We start from the raw sequence: 20,487 nt of genomic DNA, 5'->3' as shown, positions 1-20,487 counted from the left end.
GGACACGCTGACTTTCACCGAATCCTATCATTCCCGAACCTTCCTTCTCCCCCTCAGGCAAAGCCAGACCCCTCTGCCCAAACTTCGCGGCCTCCTCACAAGGCCCGTCTCCTCAGAGTGTCCTCCTCCGCTTTCACTCCCTTCCCGGCATCACCTCGCAGACAGCCACGGCCGTCCCCTCCATTCCGCTCGGCGAGCAGTAGCGACGCCCAATTGCTGGGCGCCCGCCAGGGATTCGACCTCCGCCCGCGCCCACGCCCACGCCTGGCCGCGCGACGGCGACCCTTCCCGCCCGCGCGCGCGCGCGCGCGCGCGAGCCCCGCCCACCGGTTCGCGGCGCCTGCGCACTCAGCGCCGCTCCGCCCCGCCCCTCTCCCCTGCGGCGAGTCGCCAGGACCTGCTAGGAGTGGTGCGGAGGGTTCCCGCGGTAGCGGGGGTCCGTGGGCCGGCCGCTGGGCAGGCTGCGGGGTTGGGGAGAGCCCGCGGGTGTCAACCGAGGCTGCAGGCGAGCAAGAATGAGGACAGGCCACCACTCCTCCCTTCCTCCCGAAAGAACTTTTCCACGGTCCCAGCGCGAGGTGCAGCCCTCAGCTCTTTGCCTCCGCCGGGAGAAGGGCTGCCGGTGCCGGAAGCGAGATCCCCAAACCGGTGCTTGACCTCCAAACAGTCTCACCTCCAGGGGGGACTGCCCCAAGTGCCCCAGGCCAACCTCTGGTTTCCCACCCTTGGCAAGTTAAAAAAGAGTTAAATTTGAATTTCAGATTTTAAAAAATAATAATTAAAAGAAAACAATTTTTTAGTCATATGTGTATCCCATGCAATATTTGGGACATATGTATACTAAAAAAAATTCGTTCTTCTGAAATTCAAGACTGGGCGTCTTGCATTTTATCTGGCAACCTGTCCCAAGCAGACCCCCAGCTTAATCCCAGGGTGCCCAGCCAGCCCCTAGGCAGGATCTGGAAGAGCACAAGCCCCCCAAGTTTGTGCGCTAAATATGCCAACGACAGGACCTGGATTCCTTAGGCTCCAGCTGACAGAAGCTCCGGGGATTTCCAAGAGCATTCCCAACTGATCGGGAAGGTAGTCCTCCAGAATGCAGCTGCTGAACTAAGGGCTTTTCATGGAGGAGCATGGTAAGAGGGGCTTGAGCCCAAACTGATGATTTGGCAGTTGGTTCCTCAGGCATCCAAAAGAAAACTGGTGAGAGAGAGTCCTGCCTGGCAAAGCCTTGCCCAAGGAGAAGGGTGGTGCAGGGTTTTGGCTGCTTTCCTTCAAGGAAAATTCTTCCACCCCAGCTCCAGAAAGCCAGGACTGGGCAGAACAGGCAGGGGAGCTGGCAGAGTGCCTGTCCAGTACATAACCTTGGTGCTACTCCAGAGGACATGACTATTGAGACCTGAATCACAGAGCCTTGTCCATCTTTGCTCAGCACTGTTGACCACCCTCCCCATCTCTGTTGCTCAATAGGTAGATCTATTGCAGAAAGGTGGCTTTTATTTATGGAAAATTCATCATAAAACCATCTCGGACTTGATATGAGAACTGACTTTTGGGGAATCGTTGGAGCCTTCCTCTCCCTTTCACTCTCTTCTCTCTCGGGTGTACCCTTTAGGAAGGGGAGTTGCCAAGGGGAAGGGAGCTACGATTGAATGACTACCTGTTGTAGGGTACCACTGGCTCTTTACATCAATTTTTTTTACCCTCACAAGTATCTTGTGAGATAATTGTTATCTTCACTATTTGATGGGTGAGAAACCAAGATGCTGAAGATGGCTCTTTAAAATATTTCCCATGGAGAGTGTTGGCTCAGCAGAAAATGCCCCACCTTGAGAATGACACTGGGAAGGAAGGGTGGAGGAACAGCTGCCACTGTAGAAGTACTTCAAGTGAGTTGGTCGTCCTGCTTCCAGCCCTTGGCCTTGGAGTGAGCATCAGGGATGAACATGCAGTGGAATACCCAATACCATCCTAGAGGCAGGGGAGGCCTAACAGAGGTGGCCAGGGATACAGCCAGATGTCGGCAGAAGTGAGGAAGGGAGCCTGTGATCCGAGGGCCTGCCATCAGGATTGCCACCACATAAGCCATTGTAGTCAGCAAAGTTTGATGCAGGCTTGCCATGTGGTGAGCACCTCCTCTGTGCTAAGTGGTCCTCACCTTTCCTGTATCTTAAGTAATCCTCCCAATCTCGTTAAGGGAAGTGTTATTATCATTGTTTTATTAATGATGAGAATGAGCTTCCAAGAAGAGGTTGTATGACACTGAGTTTGTAAATGGCAGAGCCAGAATCTGAAATAAAAATCTCTTAACCACTCTTGCCTTCTCCCACGTGGATGTGACTGCCTAACTGCTTGTCTCAGAGTTCTGTAGTACAGGGACATTAGCATTACCATGAGAAGCCAACCCCTCCGTGCAAAAGCTAAGACAGTGAACTCAGGTGCCCTCATCTCCCTACAAACTAAGGCTTGAATAAGCCACAGTTCCCACCCTTCTTTCACCCATCGGTGTGTGCCCCCATCCTGTTTGAGGTCTAGTAATTAACATACTATTGGACTGACTCCACATTATTAAAACTGTTTTTACTTAGACCCCAGCCTCAGAGCAGTAGAATGTTAGATCCAGAAGGGATTGTAGTAGAGGTTATCAGTGATCCCCAATAGATGAAAAAATTTGAGGCCCAGAGACATGAAATGACCTGTGTGAGGTTAAGGTCACCTTAGTCAACCAGGTCAACCAAGGAGCCTTTGGATGCTGCTTTGGACATCTTCAGCCCTGGAGTTCAGGGTCATATTACCAATGTCTTCAGAGGGCCAGTTCTCCCCTGTCCTTAGACTTAGTGGCATATTGACTCTGTTTGCATTCCTCCACCTACCTCAGGATTTGGATTACTGTTGCATGCCCACTTTGGGACATGCTGTTTATTCTGAGAAGAAATGCCCTGTGTGGGCAAAAGAGCCCCAGATTGATTCTGACCCAAACCCAAGGGTTTGAGCGGAGCCAGAACATCCTAGGGAATGCTACCAGGTGAACAGTGACATTTTAGGAACTGTTGAGCTGTCTTTTCCTTTTGAATGTGCCCTCTCTGTGTATATCATTCCTGGATACTTCTTAGGAGCTACCTTGTTCTCAGGCTCCCCTACAGCATTCAAAGGCCCTGAAGAGATGACCCTAGGCACTTTCGTGGAAAATATCCCTGAGGTCCCCCTTATCAGGCTGTTGCAAAATTAAGTCCACTTGAGTAGTTTCTTTCCCCCTGGGAATCTGTTGAGAGCCTGCTTCTCATATAGGCAGTAGGAAAGGGTTAACTGCCTCTCTCGGGTCCTGAGCCAAGGCTGTGCCCCACCAGTTCCCATAACCGGGTTTCCTGAAATGGAGCAGGTCCCAGGTGCCTCTCCACTAATCACATCCCTGGAAATGGGGCCAGGAAGCTCAGATTAGCTCATCCCTTCACCTTCTTGAGGCCTTCTCCACCTGGAGCACAGAATCTGGGGCAGCTTCATGACTCACCTCCCTCTGCTTCCCTATCAGGGGTCAGAAAGGGATATTCTCGCAGAAGAATATTAGATTATGAGGGGCACTAGAGGCTACAGTGGTGCTGACTTTTGTGCCAATTCTTGCACTACAGCAAAGGAAAGATTCTCCCCCCAAGACGATATCACTGTTTGTATAACTAGAGTATTTCTTCTTCACCCCCATTCCCTATGTTTTCTTCCTCTCCTTCTTAGAATGACTGACTATGATACTGGGTAGTTTCCTGTTTTTCCTGGCTGATGATCAGCCTTTGTACAGAATCTCTGATTTCTCATCTACTAGTAGCAGGTTCTGAGGCCAGCCCAGGATAGCATTCCTTTCCTGTTAGTGTCTGGTTTCTCCTCTTTCTAGATAACCCATAAAATGTATATCACAAAGTGGTTCTGCTCTCCATAATTGGCTTTTTACTTTCTCTCTAGGCAGAGCTGGCTTTGTCCTGCCAGCTGGTGTCCACCGGAAGGGAAGTATTCTTTGTAGCATAGAAGACTCAGGAATGGAAACAGCAGTGTGATCTGGTCACATATGGCCAAGGAAACCAGTTGATTCAAAGGCCAGATGATCAACTTTACTTGAAAGACAAGTAGGCTAACTGGGACAAAGAATCTTCTTCTAGGTGCTCCATTAAGGAGGACACTGGATCCACATGTTCAGTCTTGGTTCACTTGTTGTGTGATTACAGTACTCTGCAGTATTTTTCCAAGAATGCTGGTGTACGAAGTCTTTAAAGCTAGTAGTATGGAAACTCGGTTGAGCTTATCTTTCACTGGCCTCCAAAGTTGACTTGATTTTCACCCATTCTGGCTTTAAGGCCGCTTCTATCTTCTGTGTCCCCAACTTTCATTCTCACCAGCTGAGAAAAGGCTGTGGGATCAAAAGTCTAAAAGGGTCAGGATGTCAGGATTCTTTTCCCATTTTACTAGTCACTTTAGGTGTTATGTTCTAGTTTTCCACAACTAAAATAGGAAAATTCTCCCAGGGATATGGTTAAAATAACATCTGTGAAACAATTGGAGAGTTTTAGAATCTTTAAATTAGAAGAAATCTTAGAATTCTTTTAATCGAGTACTTCCCAACCAGAGGAGCAATATTTTTTCCAATTCATTTCCTTTATCTCCACCCCTCCTCCTGAATAGCCTCTCTCCACCTCCTTCGTCAACCTATTCCTGGTAACCAAGGCAGAGAATTGATCTAGTTTGCATATTTTGTGTATTTAGGATTGGGAAATACCTCCCTGATTTCATGCAAGAGTCATTCCAACTGTCCTGACAAGTTGATACCTAGCTTTTACTTGAATTGTTGAATTTACTTGAATTGATGAATTTACTTGAATTGTTGGGAAAGATGCCACCTCAGAGGCAATCCATTCCAGTTTTGGACAGCAGTGGTTTGGTAGAGTTTTCCATTATATTGAACTGAAATCTCCCCTGCTGTATCTTCCACCCATTGGTCCCAGCTCTGCCCTTTGAAACCACAGAGAATTCATCTAATCCTTTTATAAAGGGTAGAGGGGAATACCCAGAATTCTTATTGTTAACTTGTCACAGTGGTTCAGACCTGGCCTGAATGATTGTATTACAGATGTCCTTTGCTTTATACACTAGCTATGTTCCTGAAACGTGTAAACCCAGTTTTGTGTGAATCAAATCATTTTAAACATACTGGGAAACTGTCTGAAAGGAACCCTGTTATCAGTTCTTTCATTAACTAAAAATTCCTTTTGTAATGCAAATAACCACCCCGTCCCCGCATTTAACCTTTTTTGCAAGTCTAGATCTTCATACTTGATGTTTTACTTGAGGGGAGATTTGCCTACATACAAAATAAGTAAAATAATGATAATAGCAATAGCTAACATTTGAGCCCTTATCTGGCACCAGGTGTCACGCACCTGACATGCATTATTTAATTTCTCACCACAACTTCCCTTAGAATGATCCTCTATTTCCAGGGGAATCTGAGGCTTAGAGAAGTTAAATAACTTGTCCAAGATCACACAGTTAGAAAGTGATGGCCCAGGGCTTCCCTGGTGGTGCAGTGGTTGAGAGTCTGCCTACCAATGCAGGGGACACGGGTTTGTGCCCCAGTCCGGGAAGATCCCACATGCCGCGGAGCGGCTGGGCCCGTGAGCTATGGCCGCTGAGCCTGCGCGTCCAGAGCCTGTGCTCCGCAACAGGAGAGGCCACAACAGTGAGAGGCCCACGTACTGCCAAAAAAAAAAACCCAAAAAAAAGAAAGTGATGGCCCAGAATTTCAACAAGGTCACAAGACTCTAGAACCTTGTGTCTTTGCCACCGGGAAGTTTCAAATGCCAATAATAGTTGAAATGACTAACTCCTAGCTATGTGCCACAGCACAAGTAAATCAGGCTACGATACAGAAAACTGACCTGAGATTTCTATAGCTTCAAAGATGGACACAGAATCTACTCTTTTTGGGTTCTGGCACTGTAAGTTTCCCAGCACAACTCACATTTTCCAGTGCAATTTGATCAAGGAACCCCAAAGACATCCCTTCAGTTATTAGCACTAAGCAGATACTGCCCAATTCTATTTCAGATATATGGGTATCATCAGACACTTTTTCATGGGAGTCTGTGTACTCCCAGGGCTTTGTGGCATAAGCTTCTTAGAAGAAAAAAGTAGTTCATTATTGACAGGTAAAATCAAAAGTATTGAGAATCATGGTTGAGCCCAGCCTGTTCCTAGGTGAGTTGGAATCATTCAAATGTGTGGGGGTTTTTTTTGTTTTTTTGTTTTGCGGTACGCGGGCCTCTCACTGTTGTGGCCTCTCCCGTTGCGGAGCACAGGCTCTGGACGCGCAGGCTCAGTGGCCATGGCTCACGGGCCCAGCCGCTCCGCGGCATGTGGGATCTTCCCAGACTGGGGCACGAACCCATGTCCCCTGCATCGGCAGGAGGACTCTCAACCACTGCGCCACCAGGGAAGACCTCAGATGTGTTTTTAGGTCCAGTTTTTAATGGTGCTTAGGTTTTCAAGTTAAAAATAGTTTGGGAGGGATGGTCCATAAATAAGTACTGTTTTAAATCCACACTGGACAAAGATAAATGGTTGTAATACTTCTATGTTCTCAAATCAGTTCCAGTTTCTCCAATTTAGTCAACAACAGCATGCACTCACAACATTGCTCAGCTCAGAACGCATCCTGTGAGGCTCCTAGAACCCCAGGCTTTTCCACACTATAGAAGGGCGCTCCGGGTAGGGCTCTTCCGTCCTCCACACCCCTCCTCCGCAGACCACCGTCAGAACTCCCTATTTGACTTGAGACTTTATCTTGGCTTATCCTCAGACTTTTGCTTTCAAATACATGATCATTCTTTGCAAATCATGTCTGAATTGGTGTTACACAGGCCTCCTGGTCCACAGTCATCTTGGGAAATCAGGTCAGTCCTTGTAAGCCCTGGAGCTCCCCTCGCAAGCCCACCTTTCTCACCTTTACTTGTACAGCACGCTTGTTTACAACCTCAGGTCATAGACTTAGGTGAGGAAATAAGTAATTTTCTTTCTTTCTCGACCTAGCTCTTCAGCCTCCATTTCTACTAATGGCAGAAAAATAGTAAACCATGCCGATTCCAGACAACTCAATCATCTCAAGTTTTAAAGTCAGTCTCTTAGGATTCTCCTCCCAATCCCCTTCTCACAATGTTCTACTTTGTGGTTTACGTATTATTCCGATGCCAGGGAACAGGCTTTACAGTCAAGTGCTCTCTTGCCTAACTGATAAACTCTAGCCTTCACTTGGTCTTGGCCCATGGGCACCGCACCTGATGCAGAGATGATGTTCTCTGGTGAGTGGAAGCTGTGGTCTTGGTATAGACAAAGAGCAGTGATTGCTTCGTGGGGAGCTCAGTGGTGGCTCCCACTTCAGCTCTTCCTGGTATATCTGAGCCTCTATCGGGTCCCTGGCTTGGGCCACGTACCCCCTCAGCCTCTACTGTGGGGTGCTCACCTCCTACCCCGCAGCAGTCCCTGCAGGCACCCAGTTCTCAGCTCACTCTCACTCTCCTCTCAGGGGCTGGGCACCAAGGAATTTTTCCGATTTCCTCCAAAGGTCGACAAGCCAAGACTTGGGCTTAGGGGGTGAGAAGCCTGGGGGTGGTGAGGAGATGGAATACATCTCAGACCTACTTTGCCTACACAGGTGACGGTGCTACTTCTATTCTGTGGCAGTTGCCCTTGTGGACACAGGGTACTTTGAAAGGCTGTGTCTCCTCAGAGTTCCAGGAATGAAGTGGAGCATGAACCCCCTCTGTCTACTCTTGTTTGGTGGGGGGGAACAGAAAACAAAACCCCACTGTTGCGCCTAGTTGTTCTTGTACAACAAGAACAACTCTCTTGTTCTCCTTTCCCAATCTTTTTCAGTTTTGCTCCAAGCTCAAAAAGGATTATATTTTCTGTGTGAAGGGAAAACTCACATGTTCTTTCCAATTCGACAGTTGATGGCATAAACTGAACTTTAGGTTCATCAGGTTCTGGCTCTTGAGATGTCTCTTGGATTTAAAAAAAAAAAAAATCCCTCTCAAGAACCTGGCTCTTACAATTAAAAAGACTGAAGCTTTCAAGAACATCTTCTCTGCAATAGATTTTAAAAGGTCTAGTTAAGAGTTCAAAAACCAAGACTTTGATCTTCTGTATCATTTCTATGCAGAGGGCAGTACATCTAGAAAGCGCTTGCCGCTGCTTAAGTGATGGGGGGATAGATTAGGGGTAAAAGAAATGGAAAACACATTGTTTGGTATGAAAACATCCAGTTGCTTCTGTTTACAACAGGGAATCACCTTCTCCCCCAAGGTCTTTTCCGTTATTCACTGATTTGTTGCACAGGTATCTACATGTCTGCTCTGCAGAGGATACAACTGTGAAAGGGATATTCTCTCTTCCCTCATGGAGCTCATCCTCTAAGAGGAAACATGACCAATGGGCAGTAACGGTCCAGTATGGAGTGGTACCAGAAGGCCCCTGCCCCAGACTTGGAGCCCAGGGAAGGCTTTGTGTGAAGGAAGCGACAGCAAGAACTTTAGACTTTATCCCAAAGGTGTTGGGGAGCTACTGAAGGGTTTTCAGCAAAGAAGTGATCTGTCAGATTGTTGTGTTAAAAAGAGCACTCAAAAAAAAAAAAAAAAAGAGCACTCAAGCTGCAGAGTGGTAGATAAAATGACCCAGGAACAATGCATAGAAGGAGAAAAGGGCCTAGAACAAAACACCATCACCAACAATAACAACAAAATTACTTGACAAGCAGAAAAGGAATTCACAAAAGAAACAAAGGAGGGACCACAGGGGCTGAAGGAAAACCAGGAGAGTGTGGCAACCCTAAACCAAAGGAAGAACATTTCAAGAAGCAGGCACAATTAGAGTCCATTGCTGCCAAGAGAAATGGTAAGATAGTAACTGGAAGTTGACACTGGTATTTAGCAATAGGATTATTGACGACCTGGATGAAAGCAACTTTAGAGGACTAGAAGTTATATTGCATTGGATTAAATCAATTGCATCAAAGCCTATCTATCGCCTTCGCTTACCATCTGTCTCTACACTGATATCTTCCAAATGCATATCTTAGTCCAGACCTCCTCTTTTTTTTTTTCTTTGGCCACGCCAGCAACATGCGGGATCTTAGTTCCCCAACCAGGGATCAAACCCGTGCCTGCTGCAGTGGAAGCTCAGAGCCTTAACCACTGGACCGCAAGGAAATTCCCTAGACCTCCTCTTTGAGCTCCACACCCAGATACAACGGATGACTCAATATCTCCAAGACCAACACTCTCTCCACCCAAACCTCATCTTGGCAAATGGTACCTCCCTTCCTCCAGTGGCACAGTCCATCCATGAAAAACCCTTTTTCCTCACGACCACCCCTATATCTAACCCATCACCACATCTTGTCAATCCTTTCTACCTATGTGTTCCTCCATCTCCACTGCCAGCATCCAAGTTCAAGCTACCATCTTCTCTCTCACCTGAACCACGGTGGTAGGCTTCTAACTGTTTGTTTCTCACGTCATTACATACCCCTCTATCCTGTTCCCCACACAGCAGCTGGAGTAATCTTTTAAAACTACAAAGTTGATCACTTCACTTCCTTGTTTCAAATCATTCAATAGCTGCCAGGACTCTAAAGGTAGAAGCTAAATTCTTTAAATGGCCTAGTAAGCCCTGCAGGATCTAGCTCTTGCCTGTCTTCCTAGCCAGAATGCACCACACAATTCCTCTGTCTTCCCGCTCACTGTCCCTCTCTCTGTTTCTCACACCATGCCTCCTGCAGTATCACACACTCAGTGTCCCTGTAGCCAAGAACATGGTTCAAATGTCAGACTGTCTGAGGTAAAATCCTAGTTCTACCCCTTCCAGGTTCAGTGACCTTGGGCATGTCACTTAATGTCTCAATGCCTCCGTTTCCTCTTCTGTAGACTGGAGTTAAAACCTCTTAAGAGTTGTTACAAGAAGGAAATGAAATGTTCTGTGTAAAGTATAGAAACAGGGAATTCCCCAGCAGTCCAGTGGTTAGGACTCGGTGCTTTCCCTGCTGAGGCCTGGGTCCCATCCCTGGTCAAGGAACAAAAATCCCGCAAGCAAGCCGTGAGGCACAGCCAAATAAATAAATACATACATAAATAAAGTATAAAAATATAGTCTCCAATTAATGTTAGCAACTGCTAATATTATTCCCCGTTCCCTGCCTGGTTAATGCTTCTCATATTTCAGATCTCAGCTCAAATTATCTGCGGGATGCCTCCCTCGTGCTCCCACCTGCCCACCACACCGCAAACTCCCTAACCAGGTTATGACTCTGTTGAATTCTCACATAGCATCCTGAACTTTTCATTCATTCTACAGTACTTTGTGATTATATACCCGAGGGATTATTTTATTAATATCCATCAGCGCTACCAGCCTGTAAGCTCCAAGAGGACAGAGACAGTGTCCATTTTACTCATTATTAGATCCCCAGATCCCAGCACAGTGTCTGGCATATAAAGCAGGTAGGTTTTGGATGAATGTTTGATGGAAAAGGAGGCAAAGAAGCGGAGCCAATGAGTTCAAATGACTCTAGAAGACTATCATCATAAAGATTAAGGGCAAGACATGGAGAAGGATCCGGTTTTCTCACTACATTCTTAAGCTGGCAGACACTTGAGCATGTTTAAATGCTGATGGGAAGGAGCCAGAGGAGAGGGAACTCACCAGAAGGGATGAGAGCCATGGGGCTGTGCGAGGGGATGGGACTTAGGGCAGGAGCAGGAAGAATCAGTCTCAGACAGAAGGAGGGACACCTCTTCCATGGTATAGGAACGAAAGCTGAGAATTCAGCTGTGCCTGTAGGTTTGGTGGCAGGAAGTCCTACCAAGACCTTTCCATGAATCTTGGCAATGTAAGCAGCAAACCTGGATTTATCCAAGAAGCTCAGCATATTTGGTGGACATCACTCCATTCACTTTTGCCACTCATGTAAAAAGAAAGCAGATATTTTCTTCATCATTGACTGTACTGACGCACTACAGAGCAAAATAACAAGTTTCCAAAGCAACTCAGTTACAGAGCTGAGACAAGCGATCTCAGTGTTCTCTTTATTGAACATGCTTCCTCCCCAAATTGGGAAACAGTATGGTAAAATGATAATATGGTAAAATAATAGCTGGCACTAGTTGAGTGCTTACCACGTATGGGGCACTGTTCTGGTAATTTATCTGCAATAACTCATTTGATCCCCACATTACGATGTGGAAGCTGAATTCCAGGGAGGTTAAGTAACTTGCCCAAGGTTAACAGGTGGAGGTGGCAAAACTAGGTTTTAAACCCAGGACACCAGGACTTCCCTGGTGGTCCAGTGGTAAAGAATCCGCCTTCCAAAGCAGGGAACATGGGTTTGATCCCTGGTCGGGGAAGTAAGATCCCACATGCTACGGGGCCACTAATGCCGGGCGCCACGACTACTGAACCTAGTCGCCTCAACGAGAAAGCCCATGTGCAGCAAACCACAAAGCTCGCGTGCCAGAACTAGAGAGAGAACCCGCACGCTACAACTAGAGAGAAGCCTGCGCGCCACAACAAAAGATCCCTCATGCCTCAGTGAGGATCCCGAGTGACACAACTAAGACCCAATGCAGCCATAAAAAAAATTTTTTTAATAAATAAATAAATAAACCCAGGAGTCTGACTCCAAAATTGATACTTTAAAATTTCCTTTTATTTTATTGAAGTATAGTTGATTTTCAACGTTGTGTTAATTTCTGCTGTACAGCAAAGTGATTGTTGTACATATATATATTCCTTCTCATATTCCTTTTCATTATGGTTTATTACAGGATACTGAATACAGTTCCTTATGCTCTACAGTAGTAACTTGTTGTTTATCCATTCTATATATAATGTTTTGCATCTGCTAATCCTAAACTCCCAATCCATGCCTCCCCAAAATTGATGCTTTTAACCACTCTTCTATACTCCCTCTCTAGCAGAGGGGAAAGAACATATGAGGACTCAGAAGACCTGGTGTCTCTATTACGAACTAACTCTATGTGCTTGGGCATTTGCTTAGGTGTCTGAGCCTCAGCTCATCAATAAAATGAGAATGAGAACGTTTACTTTATGAGGCTTTTAAAAGGGTTACGTGATGTTGAAAAGGGGAAATCACTATATACAAGATATTATTGTCATGTTTATCATAAGATCTAACATCCTTGTCTTCTAGCTGGGTCACAATCTAATAGGCTATCATGGAGACCCTCGGTTCCCATAACCAGTACAGCAGCAGCAGGTTGGCTGATTCTCATCCCATCAGCTTTAACATCCCTGACCAAGTCTCCCTGATGACCAAAAGCACACCTCGGTGCTCCCTTCCTCCTGAATGCACTCACTACTACCTTTGGGAACAGCTGCAGCTTATGCCCTCACTTCTTTGATTTTGTTGCCTGAGGAGTGACTGTTAAAAAATAAGTAGACTGAATTAACAGCTAACAGTGAAGTGCACTCCGGAAGGCCAAGTTCCAGTTCGTTGGTAGAATCCTGGTTCCAGTTTAATGGTGGAATCTGACTATCAGAGCTGGGAGAGAACTTCAAGTTCTTCTTTTAGTGCAACTAACACAACAACCCCTCTCCCAACCCATTTTATAGACTAGGAGAACTGAGGCCAGGTAGGTGAGATGACACAACTAGTTTGGATTAGTAGCAGGCTTTTTTTTTGTTTTTTTTTACCTTGAAAATGTTTTCAAGCGGGTTTAACACAAACGATTTCACCTTACCAAAATCATATCTGGAAAGTACTTCAAATACTTACATATTTGTTTCATTATGTATACCTTTTCAGAAAGGAGCCAAATCCTAAAATGCCATTACTCATAAATAAACAAAACCTTAAACCAATAATTCAGGCAAAGCCCATTCTTCACATTGCCCTTACTTGGCCATTTCAAGCATTTCTCAGGTAGAAACAGGCCCACATCTTCAGGGGCAGTAAAATCTAATGGTTCAATTCAGACTGCTCTGTACAAAGCTCAGTCTATTATTACTAGTTCATCTCTTAGCTTAGTCTCCTAGTCTGAAAGAACTGTACCTATCTCTTAGAGCTGGAGTTGGGGAGGGGGGGGTCACATGAAATAACACACTTTTAGCACCTACCTGGCCACTCTATAACTTTATGATTGGGCATAATTCTTTCCTCTCTCAAGGAGACAGCAATTCACTATTCGATGACCTTAGACCACTAGACATTAGACCCACTCCGATGCTACTAAACCAAGGAGAAACCCAGCTGTGACAGGCTGAGATATGTCCGTCCCCACCCCCATTCCCTTTTAAGACAGTGAGTAGGCCGGAATTCTGGTTGATAAATGAGAGGAGCTGAGAAGGAGCTGAGAGAAGCTGCAGTGATGACTGTTCTGAGAATCTGATCTGCGAGGAGACGAATCTCCACTTGTACCATGGAGATGCTTTGGGAAAGACAGCCGGCCTACCTGACCGAAGGAGGACCAGAGAGAGAAGGGCTGGATGAAAGAAATGCTTAAAGGGAGATGGATTGACTGGAGGTGCCCAAAGAGGAAAAACTGAAACGGGAAACAGAGGCTGAATATTGGGAAATCTTCTGGACGGTGAGTGCCATTAAAGGAGGCATTGCGTGTCCCGGGGATACAGATTTGGGGCGAAAAGCGTAGTAGGGACAAAGGTGGGCTACTCAAACTGCGGAGACAGAGCCCCCAAGCTGTGGGGGGGGGTACCCGAACGGCCCGAGGGTGACCAGGGCCGGCGAGGACCGGAAGGCGGGGCTCTGGGGGCACTCACAGGGTAGGCGGGGGTGGGTTGCGGGGGAGGTCGGGAGCCGGCAGAGGAGCCGACGCTGCGTTAGCCTCGGGGAAGGTCAGCGACCCCGGGCCGGGGAGCTGAGCGGAGACCCAAGAGGGGCCGCGGTTGCCATGGCGCCGGGCGGGGAGGGGGTGACTCGGGCCCCGCCCCGAGTCCCGCGGGGCTGCCGGCTCCAGATGGTCCCGAGCCTCCCGCGGGAGCCGGCGGCCTGCAGCAGGGGGAGGCTATTGTCCTCCTTCCGCGCGCCGCAGTCCCGCCGCTCGCGCCCGCGCCCCGCCACCGCCGGCCCCGCGCGCTCCCCGCGCCGCTCGCGCCCCGTGACAGCGCCCGCCTGCAGCCTGCCGTGCGCCCCGCCGCCGCCCGCAACCGCCCCTCGCGGCTGGGCTGCGGGCGCGGCAACGACCGGTGCGCCCCCGCCCGCCGCGCTCCCGGCTGTCCGGCCGGCGCTCCGCACCGAGGTAGGTGCCGGTGCCCGGGCCCGCTTTGTCCCGGCCGGCGGGGCTGTGCGCTTTGTGCGGCCGCGTGCGGTCGGCGGGGTCGGGGTCGGGGTCGGGGTCGGGGTCGGGGTCGGGGTCGGGGCCGGCCAGGGGAGCAAGGGTGGGAAGATGCGGCTCCTGGCGCTCGCTCCCGCTGGGTCCCGGGGACAGGATGGAGAGTCAAGTGCCAGCCACCCAGGTACCCGTGTGCGAGCAGCGGGGATCGAGGCTTGCGGGACGCGGGCCTTTCCGGAGACCAGAGAAGAGTCTGGAAGAGTTGGGGCTGACAAACGCGTTAAGAGATCGGGTCGCTGGGCTCTGAGCGTGTCTGACAGCGCCAGCTGTTCGCATCGCGGAGGCGGGCCGGCCGGCGCGGGTCCAAGTGCTGCGGACACGCTCGGCTGTCTCTGCCCCGCTGCTGTGAGCGCCCGACTCCCTCTCGGGAGCTGGCTGGGGGCTCCCTCTGGAGCCGGTGGGCTTCTCCTCGCCTCTTTGGTAGCTAGCTAGCTGCATGCTCTCCTTTTATGCTCCCTCACAGTGTGTGTGAGAAAGGGACACGGTTGGCTGTGGTGACCGGAACACCGGCAGAGGAAAAAGGGAGAATGAAGCCCCTGCGGGTGGCGGGGAAGAGGCAGCGTAAGGTGTCCCTGTGGCCGAGATATGCAGAGGGCTTGGAGTCCGTGGGCACAGAACTAGCGGGCAAGGCCTCCTCCTGAGCGGTTCCAACTCCAGCACCACAATCGGCATTTACCACCCACTGTGGCTCAGAACGACTTTACCCCTTTAACCTCGTGGCATTGCATGCTTGTCTGATCTGCAGGCTTGCCCCTGTCCTAACCTGCTACATGCTGTCTCCGTGGGTTGTTTCTCAGCTGCCCTCCTCCCCTCCGAGAGCAGCCACAATTCCGGCGCTGGAGAGCTGGTCGGTTCAGGCACCGGCACGGTGTCTACAAACCTGTTTCCCTTGAAGGTGAAGGGGGCAGAGTGAATTCCAAATGTGTGACTTAGCTTGAGGTGCTGGGCAACCTCTTGGCATATTCAGAAGAGCAAGGGATTAAGGAGAAAAAAGCTAATAGGGATAGCTTTTAGATTTGTCCCTTAGGGAAACTGATGTAACCCATCGGTTACAGACTTGGGGGAGGGGCGTAGCAAGGGAGTGGAAATTAATCTGAATAATTCTGCCCTGAGTGGAGGATTCTAAAGGAGACGATCAAACAAAAATACAGTCCAACTCTTCAGCCCAGTTCCTAAATTCCTTGGAGGAGAGTTCCTGGTGCTTTATCAGGAACACAGCCTTGAGGGAAATGGTTGGGGTTTTGTCTCTCGGTTCTCTGGTTGCCCTGCGTGCATTTCCTTCTGCTGTCCTAGGAGCCCCGAGTTTGTTTGTGATTTCTTTTTCCTTTTACCTCTCTGCTGGTCCACTCATACTTTGAGTCAAATAAGATTTTTACTTTGCCAAAGTCCCCATTCCTTCTCATCTGTTATTCATCCCGCTGTCATTTGTTCAACTCCACCTCCCAGCAGCATCTCCAGCCATATCGTCGTCCTTCCGCACATCTGCAATCTGCCTGTGTCCAGCCGTCAGCTCTATTTGTCTCATTAGATCTAGAGCCCACTCCATCTTCATTTTCCTCTCTCCTTGCCCGAGGCTTCTGGTTCTTTGTGGGTCTTGGGGTTTCTGAGGGGAAGTTGTATTTGAGTTTAGCATGGGAGAGAGCCTAAACAGACCCAGGGGCTAACCTCAGGTCACACTCACCCCTGAAACTTTGTGTCTTCTCTGTCCTCATAGCTTCTCTAACTAATTTAACTGCTTCTCATCTTTGGACAACAGTGGCCCTCAAGATGTGGTCTCCAGACCAGTAGCTTTAGTATCATCTGGGAACAGTTTAGAAATGCAAATTCCCAGGCCCAACGCCAGATCTCCTGAATCAGAAGCTCTGGGGAGCAGGGCCCAGTGGTCTGTGTTTTAATAGCCCTCCAGGTAATTATGATTCAGGCAAGGTTGAGAATCCCTGATCCTGAACTATAGAGCTCAACACTGACGGTACTCCAGATGAGAAGCAGAGGGTCTTCTCTGATGCCATTTTCATTCTTTCCTTGTGTTTTTTTCTCTAAATCTAAAAAAGACATGAATTTGATGGGAAAAAAAGTATGGCCCATTCATTCAATGTCTCTTTTTTAAATGTTCTTTTTAAAAAAATTTTATTGGTTTACAATGTGTTAGTTTCTGCTGTACAGCAAAGTGAATCAGTTATACATATACATATCTCCACTCTTTTTTAGGTTCCTTTCCCGTATAGGTCATTACAGAGTACTGAGCACAGTTCCCTGTGCTATCCAATAGGTCTTTATTAGTTCATTCAATATCTCTTTATTCAATATCTATTGGGAAAACACCAACATGAGTAAGATGCAGCCCTTGTCCTCAATGGGTTAAAAGTGGAGCAGGCAGAGAGACACATAAACAACTAACTGTAATACAATGTGATAAGTGTAATAATAGCTGCACTCTGAAGTGCTGTGGGAGCACAGAGGAGGGAATGATCAACTGTCTCTGAGGGAGGGAAAGAATTAATCAGGAGGAGGATGTGTCGAGAGAAGGAATTAGGGTACAAGACAGACTCTAGCCCGGGGGGATAGGATTTCTAGCTTTACAGGCCAGTGAAAGGGAGGAAAGGGGAAGGGGGGCAGCTGCCCTTGAGGACCAGCTCTAGGCTGAGCAGAGTCCGCATCCAGCAGCGCTTGGGCATATAATCTAGCAGGACCCCAAGCGTGCAGCTGGCGGGAGTTGGCTTTACCATAGCATGAACAATGTAAGCTACTTGGGCCTGGCCTCCAGGTCAGTGGCTAAGAATAAGACATTGGTGAAACTGTAATCTGGATTAGCTGCTGTACCGTTCTATTGCCAGAGTCCAGGAATCCATGGAGAAGAATCAGGTTGATGATTCCCCAGCATAGAGTTGATTTAGGCGGTCATGGGGCTGGGACACAGGCTGACTAAGGAAATGAGCATGGAGACCCAACTCATAAGCGAGGAATGGTAAATCAGAGAAGAGAAACCAGGATGGGATCTATGTAGAGAAACTCAACCAGAAAACTACAGGACTCTGGACATGGCAGCAGGGAACACAGAACACAGCATATTGTCCAAAAGGCCAGGGGTCTGCAGAGCCCAAATGCTTGAAAACCAAAACTCAGAGGCCCTCAGAACTACTGTGCTGAAGGACACCAGAAAGCATCACTCACTATGGGAATAAGCTCCTTGGAGTCCCAACATGGTGGCCCCATGGGGTCCTGTGACCTAAGGCAAGGGTCCCCAACCCCTGGGCCGTGGACAGGTATGGGTCTGCGGCCTGTTAGGAACCCGGCCACACAGCAGGAGTGAGCAGTGGGTGAGTGAGTGAAGCTTCATCTGCCACTCCCCATCGCTCGCATTACTGCCTGAACCATCCTCCCCGCGCCACCACCGTCCATGGAAAAATTGTCTTCCACGAAACCAGTCCCTGGGGCCAAAAAATTGGGGGACCACTGATCTAAGGACACCAGTGCCATCTTGGTTCCTTATCTATATGATGGGAGGCATCTTGGAAACTCAGGATGAAAAGCATGTATGTCTCAAATTGGATTTAGCCAGGGGACCATTTTATTTGGGAGAAGGGGAGGTTCCAGCTTCATATTTTCTCTCCCAGGTTATAGGAGAGGCTGTAACACGCAGACCTCCCTGAGAGGTCTGGATCCCATGCCTTGGTCCCAATAGGATCCGTCAGGAGGACAAAGTTGGATCACCAAAAAGAAGCCAAAGAGGTATATGTTTAGGTTTTGTACAGCTTCCAGAGGTCCTGGGGACACACAGCAATTTGGCGATGGGGTCTGACAGTCTGCTTCTTTAAGTTTCTGCTCTTTGTGGAGTACAAAGATATAAAACAAGGTTTGAAAACCTCAGAGGCCTTCAGGGGCCAAGCAGGTAACAAAAATGTGTGACAAGGCTGGGAAGGAGCCAACAGGGAATGGTGGGGCCTGTAGAGAAGTGGAAAGCACAAGCCTACCTAAAAGAATCCCAAATTAGTTCTTTTATAACAGCTCATTGGCCATACCCCTGGGGGCTGGCTTTAGTAGGTTTGTGACTCCTGATAAAAGGAAAAAGGGTCACAGAATAGAAGGCGGGACATTGTATGTAGGGTTTTTTTGTGGAGAGCTCTGTGCAGGGAGAGTGGGAGTGCTAGAGATGTGCATCCCAGAGCTAAGTGTGAGCATGGCTGCTGTGGAAGAAGCCCTAATCTGAGGGGCCCAGAGAAATGGAATTCGAATTGGTCCCAGGGCTTAGGCTGCTCCCCTGTCCAGTGGCTGAGAGTATTCGGGGACTCTGGTTCAGGTCACACCTTGCCTACAGCACTCTTTGCTCAGAATGACTTGAGTCTGCCCTCGAATTTATTTTTTTTTTTTGTTTGTTTGGTTTTTTTTTGTTTTTCGGTACGCGGGCCTCTCACCGTTGTGGCCTCTCCCATTGTGGAGCACAGGCTCCGGACGCGCAGGCTCAGCGGCCATGGCTCACGGGCCCAGCCGCTCCGCGGCATGTGGGATCTTCCCGGACCGGGGCATGAACCCGTGTGCCCTGCATCGGCAGGCGGACTCTCAACCACTGCGCCACCAGGGAAGCCCGAATTTATTTTTATATAAATATTTACAGAGCAAATTCAAAGAATCTGCTGGGGATTAGGGGAAATGATGGATTTTAAAGGAGTCCTCAGCCTAGTAAAAACGAAGCTCTCTTTCCTATTACAAGGAATGAAAAGCCCAAATCTAGGAACCTGAGACCTTAACTCCCAGGGAAATGTTTGTGTGTGTTTTCTTTTGGGGAGAAAAGGGAGGGGTAGACAGTCCTGGCCTTCAAGTGGGGCGGGTTCTGCTTGATGAAACCACTTAATGACAGAAGCCAAGTTCTGCCCTGGACACCCATGGGAACACATCTCACATCTCGCTAACCACCCACAACTCACCACCCATTCTTTCTTCCTTCCCCCACACCACACAAGAGGTACCATACCTTCTTTCTAGAGCCAGAGACTGCCAAGGTCATAGCCCCAACCCTAGGAAGTGGTGCTAAGGATGAAAATGTCTTTGTATTTAAGAGGCACTAGGAAAATGAGAAATGAAGAATTTGGGGCTCAGTTACAGAGTCAGCCCCCTCCATTCTCTTGAATGGCTGCTGAATTACTCGAGAACTTTGGATAGTAGAGGTTTAAAAAAAAAAATCCCTAGAAGCTAATCTGAAACTCATTTGTTAGTTTGGAGAAGGACAGGGTTTGTTGGTGTAAAATAGAGTCGTGAGTTGTGCTGGCGAGCACACATGGTCCCAGTTTCCCCAGCCTGGGCCCTAGAAGGGAGCTCTGAAGGGCTCCAGGAAGTTCAAGAACATGTAAATGTTATGATTAAGAGCTTGTCCTCCAGAGTCAAAAAGAATCTCACTTCAAAACCCAGCTCTGCGCCTTCCAGCTGCCTCCCAGTGACCCTGAACCGTGATTTAACTTTCATGGAGCAACTTCGTCATCTATGAAATGGGGATGATAATGGACCCTTGCCCCACAGAGGGTTGCGATGAGGTGATGCATGTAAATGGCGAGGACACATATCACAGCTGACGTTCATTGAGCACCTATTAAGTATTCTCTGTCACAAGTAAAAGGAAAACAAGGGGAGATAACCATACTGTGTCCTCCTTTGAACTCCTGGGCTCTTGATCCATGCTTACTAGCAGTGCATCAGTCTTCCTGGTGTATCGTAGATGCATCTTGGCCTGAGAGCAGGATGTGGGTCTTTTCACATCAAATCGCTTATAGCAGCAGTCCCCAACCTTTTGGTTTCATGGGGGTGGGGGGGATGGTGGTAATGCCAGCGATGAGGAGCGATGGGGAGCTGCAGATGACGCTTCTCTCACTCACCCGCCACTCGCCTCCTGCTCTGCAGCCTGGTTCCTATCGGGCCATGGACCCATACTGGTCCGCGGCCCGGGGGTGTGGGGATGATCCCTGGTTTACAGGGTATAGGAGGCCATCTTGGGGGTGGGGGTGGGGGCGGGGGCACTCAGAACAGTTTGTGGAACCAGGAATGAAAGAACTCCGGTTTATACTCACTATTGCCCAAGGGGTCCCAGGCCTGCTTCCTG

General features: G+C 48.6%; 1 protein-coding gene across 1 annotated transcript in view; it reads right to left on the bottom strand.

The window, feature by feature from the left end:
- The window catches only part of C8H11orf80 (chromosome 8 C11orf80 homolog), a 91,878-nt gene extending 91,593 nt beyond the window's left edge, over positions 1–285 (bottom strand). The window contains 1 exon segment of the mRNA XM_032641579.1: positions 155–285. Within this exon segment, the coding sequence (XP_032497470.1) occupies positions 155–184 (30 nt within the window). The 5' untranslated portion in view covers positions 185–285.
- Between the last annotated feature and the right edge of the window lie 20,202 nt (positions 286–20,487).

The sequence above is a fragment of the Phocoena sinus genome, chromosome 8, assembly GCF_008692025.1.
Source record: "Phocoena sinus isolate mPhoSin1 chromosome 8, mPhoSin1.pri, whole genome shotgun sequence".
Classification (NCBI taxonomy): Eukaryota; Metazoa; Chordata; class Mammalia; order Artiodactyla; family Phocoenidae; genus Phocoena; species Phocoena sinus.
This window is presented reverse-complemented; position numbering and strand designations above follow the sequence as displayed.